The 13,627-nt window shown below is 45.3% G+C and overlaps 1 protein-coding gene across 2 annotated transcripts in view; it reads left to right on the plus strand.

The window, feature by feature from the left end:
• LOC142764844 (BPTI/Kunitz domain-containing protein-like) overlaps positions 1 to 13,627 on the plus strand; it is a 47,871-nt gene that overhangs the window by 332 nt on the left and 33,912 nt on the right. Inside the window, exons 2-3 of one of the 2 annotated variants that reach the window (XM_075865381.1) lie at positions 496 to 525; positions 4,938 to 5,114. In XM_075865381.1, the coding sequence (XP_075721496.1) occupies positions 496 to 525; positions 4,938 to 5,114 (207 nt within the window). The remainder of the gene's footprint in view (positions 1 to 495; positions 526 to 4,937; positions 5,115 to 13,627) is intronic. The other variant, XM_075865382.1, reaches the window with a different exon arrangement.

A 13,627-nucleotide genomic window follows, 5' to 3' on the forward strand; every position in this document is an offset into this window, starting at 1 on the left:
GCAACTGATAGCCCAGTTTTCAAGTAGCCACACGAATTGATGATCTATGAGACTATAAATATGGTGCGTTTTTGAAAAAAAATGAATATGAGTTCATAGTAGCGCCCTGTGCGTCGACGTCATCTAGCTATATTCGTGTGCTTAGCAGTTTCATATTATAACTTGGCATTTCAAAGTAAGATCAGGTGGGCAGAATGATTTTATACCACCTCCACATATTTTATCACTATGCCAAGTAATATAATGAAACTTCAGTGGAAATACATGCAAAGAAACTGCAATAATCATTACTGAAAAATTTGCATTACTGGCACTTTCGTTTTTATAATCTCACATTAATCTAGAGACGTACAGCCCATTATTGAAAACTGTGTTTTCTATACGCCTTCTAATGCTCTTTGAACACCAGGCAGCATGATTTGCCACTACAAAGTTTGTAACTTGATACTCTTGTAAGAGATTGTGCTCACAGCTCTGTTTGTTCTTTTCTTCCAGCAGCTCGTTTAACACCAGAGCAGAAATTTGGTAAGTAGGAGTTACATCTTGTAGTAACATTTGGGTATCGGTAAAAATGCGTGTAAAATTATCGCAGTAATAACGTTGCAGTGTAAAGAGATGAACGTATAAAACACTACGCCATTTGAATAACAAAGTTAGGGGCAAATACAGAGTATACACAGTAATGGCCCCGCATAAGTATGCTTCGTGGGCCATTGTCGTCGAAATACAATTTTCCTGCCGGACAAGCAGCAGTGTATGTTTTGTTTTGTCTCAGATGGCACCTCATTTATGTTCAAGTGGCCGCATTTGGCTGGTATTGATAAAAACGTGAAGGCGCTGCGCGAGCTATGGCCACCACCAGCCCTGCATAAGAAACACTAGGGACTTTATAATTACGTATCTATATACTTTGTAGTAAATGAAGACACTGCCTTATACTTACGTTTAGACGCAGTGCCTCCGATATGTGTAGTATTTGCTTTTCTATTGGCAATGTCCCAAAGCGGGAACACAGTAACCAGTTCCAGATGACTGGGCATTCAGCAAGTGCTTATTTTGGCCAGGAGGCGTGAATGGTGTGAAAAACACACAAAAAGAGAGACGTGCTAAAGTTTTCACGTCCAGGTGTCCCAAGAGAGACTATCGTCTTTAAAAAAAATGTTTGCAAAGTGCTTCGAGCTGCAGCGAAAAATATATGTGTCCACGTTTCATTCGCATGCTTCAGAAAACATCACCATATATTTGTTAATGTTTGAGTAACGCTAGAACTTTACGAGCCCAATAGTAACGCCTTCGGGCTCTTAAGGCATAATTACTAAAATCAATCAATATAGACAAGCATTTATTTTTAGTTCTGCTTTCCCTCTAAGGGGCCAATTAGGCTCCTAGCCATAATATTTGTGCAAACACAAGTCAGTATTAGCTTTACGTGCCTTTTCACTTCAAATCAGGCGTTTGTAACTCATGCCTGAGCATTTCACAAGACATTAACAGCCAACACTCAACTGACTTTGATGAACACTGGTCATTATAGCCTCTTCCTGCATATACATTGTAAGAATGGTATTTGCATGCGTCCACTGCACCCACAAAGACACGTCAACCCACCTCGTATTTATTAGAAAAAAGCAAAAAAAAAGATCAACACAATTCAGCATACATAATAACTCACCGACTGCTTTGCACGAAACCGGTTCCCACAAGGCGTAGGATCTGCCGCGTTTTCTAGCATAATCAACAGCAATCTAATTGCCTACTGTGCGTCAACAGTTATTGAACAGCAATGAGATATAAAATCAATTTGTTCGGCGAGTCGTTAATCACTACCACAAGAAAGAAGTAAGTGCTTACGCTACTGCTGCTCCTATGAAAACTTGCCATGCTGCGTGAAAGGCTCATCACAGTCACAGAGCGAGGCAGAGCAGTGTGCTTTGAACAGCTCATTGTAAATTGTCATAAAGAAACTGCCTAAAATACCACTTCCGACGTACGCACTACACTATAGCCCTTATTGTTTTGTTTAATAACAAAGCATCATCCCATCATAGATCAAAATGCGAGATAGCGAGTTACCCGTCACGCTTCTGCAAGAAAACAAACTTTCTCAGCTGTATGGTGCACACGTCGTGTATGCTGTGGCGAATGAAAGTGAGTAAATATATACGGTCCCTTTGTAAGGAGAGATAAGCTGTAAATCCCCCAATGCTTAATGCTTGACGGTTTTTTATTCTGCAATGTTTCCTCGTATTTTTCTCTTTCGTCACACAATCATGCATCTTTGAACTAACAGTCCTTTCAATCAAAGGTTTATCGGCAACATGTTAAGTAGATAGTGTGTGCTTCTGAATATTGAACACAATGGCATGTAACAAAATTTTCTTAATAGGTCCATAATATAAAATAACGTGAAGCAGTTCTTGGCCTGCTTCACGTTAACTAACGTTCACGTTAAAATAGAAACATGATTGTATAATTTTTACTTTGTTTTTATCAATTGTTTCGCTAAATAAGTATGTGCAGCGTTTCTTTTTTTTATTAGCGAGTGAACTCACGTGCATGTGTGCTATGCTTTTTATGTCTTATGAAGTACTTTGTTCTAAAATGCGTAGTATTTGTTAGTGAAATTTGGCAACTTCGAGCTTATTCATTTATCTATCTAGCCGCCTACGTTTGGCTGCTCTCGTAGTCACCCCCTCAACTTGGCGTTAACCAAAATTATCACGGGTGGGTAAGATGGTTTGACGAATATGATACGCTAGTCAAGACATGAATTATGTCACAATCCCGTCGCGGACATCGTCAAACACTTCCCGCCAGACAGTGGCACATACCTACGGGGGGATATGTGCCGCTAGTGGTATGTGCCACAGGTGACTTACACAGGAATGGCGACAACACACATGGGCAATTTCAACGCACTAGCCTTACGAAATACTCGAAATCGATAGGGTCGACCCGACGAATGCAAAGAATAAATCTCAGGGTCCCAGCTGGAGTTGAACCAAAGAAATCTGCGTACCAATGAACCTTTTTACCACAGAGCTAAATCAGATCTTGAACCTAATTTTCAAATAAGCCCTAACGTTCATGAAACATCAGTAGTGGTTGCAGCGCTTCCTGCCCAATTTTATAAACGTTACGTGTGTACTCTTTGGATACAGCCATCACGTCAGGTTAACATCAATTGTGGTTAGTTGCCAAGCGCTGAAGTTGGTTGATTTATATGTGGGGTTTAACGTCCCAAAACCACCATATGATTTTGAGATATACTGTAGTGGAGGGCTCCAGAAATTTCGACCACCTGTGGTTCCTTAACGTGCACCTTAATCTGAGTGCACGGGCCTACAACTTTTCCGCCTACATCAGAAATGCAGCCACGGCAAACGGGATTCAATCCAGCGACCTGCGGGGTAGCAGCCGAGTACCTTAGCCACTAGAACACAGCGTCAGCGCTTGTAGTTGGTTTATGAACAGTGTCCAGGTCCAGCATCCTCTCGAGCATCAGCGCTTCATATTAGCTTCTGCTGTTGCTAACATGCACGTTCTAGTTGGTATCATTGCACAATTACAAAAAACTGGTCATAGAAACATCTGCAACTCTTCAACATATGGCTGTGCGTTCCACAACTGTACATAAAATTAGCGTAATTTTAGGACGTTTTGCTCAATAAACAAATTGCAACGTGGTCAACTTCCCTCCGTATGCTTCGCATAACGTCGGTTCCAAGGTACGCGGGATCTTCCGTGTTTTCTTTACTATGGACTTCTTCAGTATACCTGTTATGTTTATGCATATAGTCAAAGCTTCATTGTAAGTGGAATTGTGCCACATTGTGCTCTGAGAAAACAAGCTTTCGCAAGCCACTATAGGCGACGAGGACGAAGTCGTGGATTCTAAGCTGTTCGCTCGTTTCTGACGTTCCTCTCTTACTATTCCTGCGTTTTTGTCCTAGTACGCCGCGGTAATATTTGAATTTCTTACGTAGTGGCCATTTTTCTGACATTGTGGGCCACTCTGTGTCAATAAGACACGCTTGAGATATATTTTTTTTTCTTGTGCAATTTCTTTTCTGAGCCGCATTTCACGATTTTAAACAAAATCCGATTCACTGACGTCAACGCCACACTTGGCTAATCAGGAAACGGCCGGCTCTTTAACTGCCCGACGAAACTCTTGCTTGCTGTGTGATTGCACAATTTTATTAGGAAAGATTCAAGCCTCATTGGAGCAATGGTGCTGTGCAGAGTGTGAACTGTTGCATGCGCGTGGCGCGTGCATTAATAGAGATTGGCCGCCATATAAGCACAGCTGCAGACCTACATCGTGTACTTTACCGTTTTGTTAGACCTTGTGTGCGAAAGCTAACACTCTTCAATAATGAGTAGATACAGTTAAAATTGTTATATTGTTATATCGCTTCATGAAAGCCGCGAACACATATGGAAATTTTAACCAAGGCATTGTCCATAACATTTTTATGAGAATGATAAGCACACAATAAAAACTTGCATAGAGCAGGCGCAACTCATCAGTTAGTGGAGCAGAACACCAATCATCTTTTAGTTCGTAAGGCTAGCAAAATTACATGTCCACAAGTATGCTTTTTGTTGGGACGTTAAACCCCACGTATCAATCACGTATGCTTTTTTGAGTGTGTTGAAACTATTCAAGGTGAATGACTTTCATGTCTCACGCTGATGATGTCTGTTTGTGCTTCTTTCCGTCTGTGCCCTGGCAAGGTGCCAAGTGACCGCCGGGGCGTGGCCACGGACGCCGGACAAAATGGCGCTCACACTTTGCTAATGTAGCGCCGCTGTGTCCGACAAGCCCACTCAAACGAAAAGGGAGAAGTGTCCATTAAGTTAAATTCTAACCAACCCCGTCTCACTGCGCAAAGTCATTCATCGATTACAAAGTGTCCTTCAATTTTTTTCAGCACTGGGAAGACCAGTGGCGTGCAAGTTCCCGTCGGACAAAGGCAGATGTGAATATAACCTCACACGCTATTTTTACAATGCACGAACACGTTTTTGCAGCGCGTTCCTTTATGGAGGCTGTGACGGAAACGGCAATAACTTCAATACTTTACGAGACTGCCGAATACGTTGTGGAAGTAAGTATTATTGCAGCTTGCCGGCTGAAAATTGAATTTTGTACCATCACTCATACAACTTTGAGAAATCCATGTGATGTATAGGATCTTACGAAGCCCACCTAGTCATTCCTACGGAGTTTTGTCTGTGCTGCTGGTAATTTCAAAAACTCGAATTCCTTACTTATGATTATGTGTGGAGTACCTAGAATAATTCTGCTATCTTTGTGACTTTGTCACGCAATAATTTATTGATTTATTATGCCCACAGAAGTAAACTTGCCTGCAGTAACAAATAGTATGAAGAACTAATATCTATAAGCGTAGAGTTGTGAAATAATACCTCGCAGGCGCTGTACCGATGGTCTGTGTATTTGAGGAGGCAAGCATTTTCAATGAGGTTCAAATGGCTCCCGCCAAGTTCGTAGAAATACTGGCGTTTCGGGACTGATCCAGTCCATTCGTCAGGGATGACTTTTTGAATCAAGGTTACATTGGCATATTGAATTGTTCTGAATTGAACTTCATTCAGACAGTCATTGTCTAGGTTGAAGGGGCTGTTACACCTGGAAGTCCACCCCGCACATCAATTCCTTTGGCGAGGCAATCTGTGTCAAAACCAGTGATTGAGCCCGCCTGACGTGATCAACTCAACGAGGTTCATAAAGCGGCGGCGCCAGTCTGTCACGCAGTGCACAGCGAGCTCCCTCAGCCCACGAGGCCGTTGAAGCAATCGGCGCCTTCAAGTCGGGCGAGTTTTACGCAATGCATGGCAACGTCACTCGTCCTTGTGTGCAACCACACGCAGTGGCTCCGGATTTGAGGAGTGGACGCTGCCCAGCGGCGGGCCCCATTGAAGGATTCTGGCATCGCGGCCAGCGGCACTTCTGGTTGGACGTTAGTGACTCAAAAGATCCACCCGGTGCCTATAAAAAAAAGCCCTGCAGCGCGTCGTCAGCAGTAGACCTATTTGTCAGCGAAGCCTCTCGTTTCTTCGAGTCTCCACGCTGTCGGCCCGGCCGGTGTTTTTTAAAACGGCAAGTTTCGTGGCGCCCTTCGTTACCTCGTCGACGGCGCGCTTCGTAACAGTGGTTGGCAGCTGCGGGATCAGCCGGCGTCAGCGACATCGATGCAGTGAGTGCCTGATATTTTCCCCTCAGTTCACCAGACTTCTCTGGCACAGGTTATAGTAGATCAGAGAACGGCTATTTGAAACATTAGAGTGAGCTTTTATGGTTTCAAGCCAAGTCGAAGCGCCTTGAAACCAAAGTTAATGCGGAGGGTGTAAACACGGCAGTGTTAAAAATTTCTTGCGTGTCTTGCGAGTAGACTTATAGTGTGTACGGAAAGTAGATTCTTGCTTGCCGTACCCACTATAACAGCAAGAGGCTAGTGTGAGCGATGGAGAACCTTAAAATGAAGGAACTCATCGAAATTTGTGAGGAACTCGGCATTACTATGGGCCGTGCGAAACGAAAGCAAGTAATACTTGAGATTATGAAGGAGGAAGGAGTGTTGGCTGAGGAAGTCGACGAGACCTTGACACATGTCAAAACACGCCGCGATGATGCTGAAAGGCGAGAACGTTGCGAGCGTGAGGAAGCCGAGAGACAGGAGCACCTCGAGTTGAAACGAACAGAATTGGCAATGCTAGATGTTCGCAGGCGCCTAGCGTAGCTTCTGTGACAGTTCAGGTCAGTGGTTATAGAATTCGTGACAAACTGCCACCGTTCGTAGTAGGCGAGGACATGGCGAACTATCTCGTCAAGTTTGAACACGTCTGTGAGCGAAATGCTTTAGAGCGGTCTCTGGGCGCAGAACCTGATAGCTCTTCTTCTCAGCGAAGTGCCCGACGTGATAACGTGCTGGTCGAGGGATATGTTTGAAAGCTATGACGAGGTTAAGGAAGTGCGCTGGAGACGTTATAAGTTGTCACCCGAGGTTTTTAGGCACATGTTCCGGTATGCTGCAAACGGGAATGAGTGACACGTTGACTTCGCGTTTCGTCTTAAAGCCGATTTAATTCAATGACTCAAGAGCGAAGGTGTTTATGACGATTGCGGTAAAGTGGTAGAATACATTGCATCGGAGCAATGCTACCACGGCATCGAGGTGGCTGTCAAGTTTTCACTGCAGGACAAACTTGGTGAAGTACAGCTAAACAAGGTGGCAGATTTAGCTGAGGAGTATGATACTCGCCGAAAGTTTTATAGCAGGGCAGTGTGCGTTGAAACTGATGAAATGAAAGAGGGCTTTTCAAAGAAACCCGATCATTGGAACCACGCTTCGCACCGTAACTTCAAGAACGACCCATCTCTTACGAAGGATACTGTCGGGGAAGGCCAAACGAAAGCGTACAAATCGAGTGAGGTTCCTAAACATCTAGCTGATACCACACGGGCGTTTGAATCACCTAAGCCACTAGTATGCTACAACTGCAAAAAATAAGGGCACATCGCGATAAACTGTAAGCAAAAAGTTTGCTTTCGCAACAATCCGAGAATAGGAAAAGAATAGGTGGTTGTTAGAGCAGTATCTCCAAAAATTAGTGTTAATGGGAAAACGTGTCGAGCAATTCGAGACTAAGCGGCAACCATGGACGCATCCTTCGTTCGTGCCTGCGGATGAGTTTACAGGAGAATGTGCGTGAATCATACAAGTCGCCGAAGATCAGAGTGCTTGTTTACCAATCGCTACGGTTGTCATTGAAGGCCCGTTCGGTAACCTTCGCACCAAAGCGGCTGTGTCTGCCACGCTTCCCGATCATTTTCTCTATATTCCCTCTTCTCAAAGAGCAGCTTCTCAAAGAGCAGAGTAAATCGTTCTTCTCCAGCTTAGTGTACATGGCCCTCAGGTGATCGCAAGCACGAAAGATTTCGCAGTAACTTGATTTTGTTGAATGTGGCGAAACACTACCTGCAAATAATCCCGATCTGTGTGACCTTAGCGGCGATCAGGCAGGAAATTCTCCGTGTGAATCATTTGAGCAGTAACTCGAGCCGCCCGGCGCCAAAGCGACTGGAGCGGTCTGTGTAGGCGGAGGAGACGACATGGCGCTATTGAGTCAGAGCGAGAGAGGTGCAATGCTCTCGCTTGTAGCGGAAAGTTGGAGTGAGCTGTCGAGGGTTGATCGAGAAACGCTTATTCTAGAGCACCGTGAGGAGCTCTCAATTAAAGCGCTAATGAAAAGGGTAAACTTGGGAAAAAAGAAAAAGAATGTTTTCTTTTTTGAGAAGGCAGGGCTTCTGTATCGACGCTACACAAATACGCAAGGTCGCAAGTATGAGCAGCTCTTGGTGCCACAAAAGTACCATCGCCAACTATTGGAACTGGTGCATGAAAATGCATGTGCAGGGCATCTCGGCATAAAGAAGACCAAGGCTAAAGTTTCCCTTGGGGTTTATAGGTCGAAATGCTGGTAGAATATCGAAGACTTTGTACGCCTATGCACCACTTATCAGCGAGCGGGGAAATCCACGGACAAGTGAAAGGCACCCATGAAGCTTGTGCCACTTATTACAGAATCTTTTCGGCGCCTAGTAAATGATATTGTCACGGTGTCGCGACGTGGCCGAAAAGAGAAGACTTTGTGTTAGCATTTAACTGTTTATTTTGGCAAACCTGTGCCTGGTAAACGGAAAGTCTGATTACAGTAGCTGGGACTGATAGCGGCGAACGGAGCGTTGGCCGTCGATCAACTACTGACAAGCGGCGAAGCACGTCGGCATTTATATTCTTTCCGTCGAATGTTCTAGCGTTATCGCTGGCGGTGGCGTAGGTTCCAGAATAATCATTACAGTTCGCAGAGTGGGCGCGATCTTATCGAAATGATGTACTACAGTCCGGAAGCTTCTCGAAAACTGCAGGCGCGGTTTGCGCTGAGAATTGTGTAGTGTTTTGGAACCATAATAAAACTTGGGAAACGAAACGTGGCATTGCCCCCCTCTAAAACAGGCATCGTCCCGATGCTTTAACTAAAAATGAAGGTACAACAATAATGCAAGAAAGTACAACGAATAAATACGATACAATAATATTACAAAAAAACACTGTTTCAGTTTGTTAACGCGCATGAAACGGCTTGAGGTGCGCGACATGGACGACTTCAGGTCGCGATTGGCGTCGTTCGGTTTTCGTGATGCCATCGGGGACAACCTCGTAATCAAGTGGGCCGAGACGTCGAACCACCCTGTACGGTCTGAAGTACCGTCGCAGAAGCTTTTCACTTAGTCCACGTCGGCGTATCGGCGTCCACACCCAAACACGTTCACCGGGCTGGTATTCCACGAAGCGTCGTCGAAGATTGTAACGGCAGCTGTCGGTCGTCTGTTGATTCTTGATACGGAGACGCGCGAGTTGTCGGGCTTTTTCGGCGCGTTGAAGATACTCACTCACATCGAGGTTTTCTTCGTCGGTGACGTTTGGTAGCATGGCATCGAGCGTCGTTGCCGGGCTCCTTCCGTAGACCAATTTGTATGGAGCTATCTGCGTCGTCTCCTGCACCACCGTGTTGTATGCGAAGGTCACGTACGGAAGAATGGCATCCCACGTCTTGTGTTCGACATCAACGTACATTGCCAGCATGTCGGCGATCGTCTTGTTAAGCCGCTCGGTGAGGCCGTTGGTCTGTGGGTGGTACGCTGTCGTCCGGCGGTGGTTTGTGTGGCTGTATGCCAAGATCGCTTGAGTTAAGTCGGCAGTAAATGCCGTTCCTCTGTCAGTGATAAGGACCTCCGAGGCACCGTGACGTAGGAGCCCCGCCGCGGTGGTCTAGTGGCTAAGGTACTCGGCTGCTGACCCGCAGGTCGCGGGTTCGATTCCCGGCTGCGGCGGCTGCATTTCCGATGGAGGCGGAAATGTTGTAGGCCCGAGTACTCAGTATTGGGTGCACGTTAAAGAACCCCAGGTGGTCAAAATTTCCGGAGCCCTCCACTACGGCGTCTCTCATAATCAAATGGTGGTTTTGGGACGTTAAACCCCACAAATCAATCAAACCGTGACGTAGGACGATATTTTCGATGAAGGACGTAGCTACCTCGAGTTCACTGCCTTTGGGAAGGGTTTTTGTCTCGGCGTAGCTGGTGAAGTAGTCGGTAGCTACCATGATCCACAAGGAAACGTTGTAAATGTGTGTTAGACATGGACTAAGTAGGTAAATAACATGTTTTATTGCTTCCATTTTTAGGCCATTTAAGTCCTCACTCTTAGACATCTTAAAGCTTTTAAACACTCGTATTACCTCATCTTCATCTGTCGGACAAAAAAATATTGATTCCTTGAGTGGTGCTGGTAAGTACTCAAAAGCACTTGTTTGGTATGAGCCGTTAGTTATGGATGTGAAGTATTCATCAAATTTATTCGCTAACCCTTTGCCTTTAATAAACTCCTTGTCAATTACAAGTTCTAAACAATTTGTAGCTCTACCTTGAGATATGATGGAGTTTAACTTATTCCAGATTTCTTTGCTGTCAGAGACGCCTTTCAACATATAATGATAATCATTTCGTTTTGCTTGTCGTTGGAGTTTAGTAACTGAATTTCTGTATTTTTAAACGTCTTCAAATCATCTGAATTTCGGGTAACTAGAAATACGTTAAATAATTTATCTTTTTCCTTCATCAATTTTAGTATTTCAGAAGTCATTAAAGGTTTGCGAGCACGCTTTGGCTTTTTCAAAGCCCTAAGAGAAAAACATTTATTATTGAGTGAAATAAACGTTTGCATGAAATAGTCATAAGCTAAATCAGCCGTGGACAAGGAAAACAAGTTGTCCCATTTTGTTCGCTCAATTTGAACCCGAAAGTTCGAAAGATATTTTAAATTCACTGGTCGATATACTATACCAGAAACGGACTGTCTGGGCTGATAACGGAATTGGGGCGCAATGAAATATACAGGGAGGTGGTCACTAATTGCGGTAGATATAGTGCCTGAAAGTATGGATACTGAGGAAAAGTTTGTTACGAACAGGTCTAATAATGTTGCACTCGCTTGAGTAGTACGAGTAAGAGTGACAATGACATTTTTAAATAAAGTGAAAACGCAAGCCGAGTTTTAGCGAGTCAAAAATGCCACAAGCGGTGGGCGCCAACGTAGCTGTGGAACGGTTATTGTATGCAAGCCGAGGAGCGACCCCACTCAAAGCATATGCGTGTATCTTACACAACATGACCATGGGAGCGTCTGCTACCCGACGCACGTTGTTCGTGGTAACCATACTAATGAAGCCGTCAAAAAGAGCCGTAGGGGGTATTGTGTGAAAGCCACCATGAGGTGACATTTCTAGGATGTCTTTATGAGATGTGTGCTGTGATTGAAAGCGGTCTTTGACGTGAGCAGGTGAGTGAAATGTAAATGAGAGCGTTTCACGTCGTAGTCTGCTCAAGATTTGAACTTCTGGCATATAACTTCACTTTCCGAGCACCCTACTTCTATCATTTTAACCCGATAGCGTTAGAGAGCTAGTGTCGCAGAAATGCCGCCGTCGGCACAGACACCGTTGGTTGAGCGAAAAGTTGTTTATGAGCGAAAAATCGGGAAAGAAGGAAATAAAATGAAGAACATAATTTCCCCTCCCATTGCGTATCAAACCCGGGCCGTTCACTAAGCAAGCAGGTGTCCTACAACAAAGCCACGATGTTACTTGCAGCTAGTTTGGGAGAAAACACTACATAAATGTCATGTAGTGATAGGAGTCTCCTTAACGCATTTTGTTCGACAGGTGTCACGAAGAAAATAAGACCATTCGGTGATTTGTAGGCACATTCGCGAGGCCATCAAACTACGTCAAAAAAGGCCAGGATGGTGAAGCCATAGTCGCTAAAAACAGAGATAAACTTATAAACAGCTCTGAAAATGGGCAACTATATCCATCTAGTGGAAAACATATATGTCTTTCCAGAAGCGTTGATCAAGCAAACAGCAACCGCTAGATAATGTGCCACCGTCTGTGAGGCATTGTGAGACATTTATGGTCTTCGAGATGGCGAGCACGTGGCATCTTTCTCGGAGGCCATGTGACTCTTGCTTTAGATCAAAACCTGTACCATTCGCGCGCGCGCGTTGGTACAATCTACTGTGTGTGTGTGTGTGTGTGTGTGTGTGTGTGTGTGTGTGTGTGTGTGTGTGTGTGTGTGTGTGTGTGTGTGTGTGTGTGTGTGTGTGCGTGCGTGCGCGCGCGCGCGCGCGTGTGTGTGTGTGTGTAACAAACTATATTATTAATTATGCACTTAGCGGTTGAAGGGTGCACTATGGGCTGGATTTCGCTATCGCGTTCAACTCTTAAAGGCGAAGTTCATTGGACCCTCAAATTTTTCGCATTCGTCTCAACAATCATCGCTACACACGTATCGGTTCTAAATTAGGCTGTCCCAAAAGTGTCGCAGGTCCCTTTGTGTTCGTAAAATCAGAAATCTCACTTAGCAATCGCGGGTTATAAATTACAGGGGGTTTATTTAAAAACACGGACAGTTGGACTTGTAGAGACGCTCTCAGAGAAGGCAGCTAAGATTGTCGTCTTCTTCACTCTGCTGCGCTGCGCCTCTTGAGCAAATTCGCGTTCTTCGTTGTCGTCGCTATATCGCCGCTAAATGCAGCTATGCACGTGGCCTTACCCTCCCGCCAGAGTGAGCGTCGTCCCGACGCTCAACAGGTAGAGATGCGGCCATCGAGTGTTTACATCACTGAGAGTGATAAAGTTTCATGCGGACCACGTGCACTGTCTCAGGCAGATGCTGGCGGCGTTTGGAACAGGAGGAGGCGTCGGGCACGACTTCGTACGTCACGTCACTAAGACGGCGCAGAACCTTGTAGGGTCCGAAATATCGGCGCAGAAGTTTCTCTGAGAGACCTCGTCGTCGTACAGCAAACCAAACCCAGACTCTATCTCCTGGTTGATAAATGACGAATCAATGGCGAAGGTTATACCGTTGGGCGTCAAGTTGCTGCTGGTTCATTATTCTGACGCGGGCAAGCTGCCTTGCTTCTTCGGCGCGCTCAGTGAAGTCTGCGGCGTCTGTCTCTGAGTCATTGTAATCGTAAGGCTGCATGGCGTCAAGCATTGTCCTAACTTCTCTGCCATGAATTAGTGCGAACGGCGTCATTTTTGTTGTTTCCTGGCGCGCCGTATTATACGCGAATGTGATGTACGGCGATATTTGGTCCCAATTCTTGTGTTCTACGTCAACGTACATGCAAAGCATGTCAGCGATTGTCTTGTTAAATCTTTCTGTAAGCCCATTCGTTTGTGGGTGTGTGATGCGATGGTGATGCGACTGGTGCGCGTAATTGTGAATGATTGAAAAGTGCGCGAAATTAAAGGATGACCGAGTGCACGTGCTGGGTCGCCTGAACAACGACGACGCCGAGGACCGGTACACGTGAGAGCGTGGAGCGCAAGCATCCAAGACCATAAAGCAAACAAGGGCCAATGGCTGATCACCACGGAGTTTTGAAAGGCCAATCGGGACGAGACAAGTGTGCCCCAGAGAAAGCCAATCCTGAAGGGCAAAAGAGCTAGGAGTTCGAGGTGAACG

Source organism: Rhipicephalus microplus, chromosome 6 (genome assembly GCF_043290135.1).
Source record: "Rhipicephalus microplus isolate Deutch F79 chromosome 6, USDA_Rmic, whole genome shotgun sequence".
Classification (NCBI taxonomy): domain Eukaryota; kingdom Metazoa; phylum Arthropoda; class Arachnida; order Ixodida; family Ixodidae; genus Rhipicephalus; species Rhipicephalus microplus.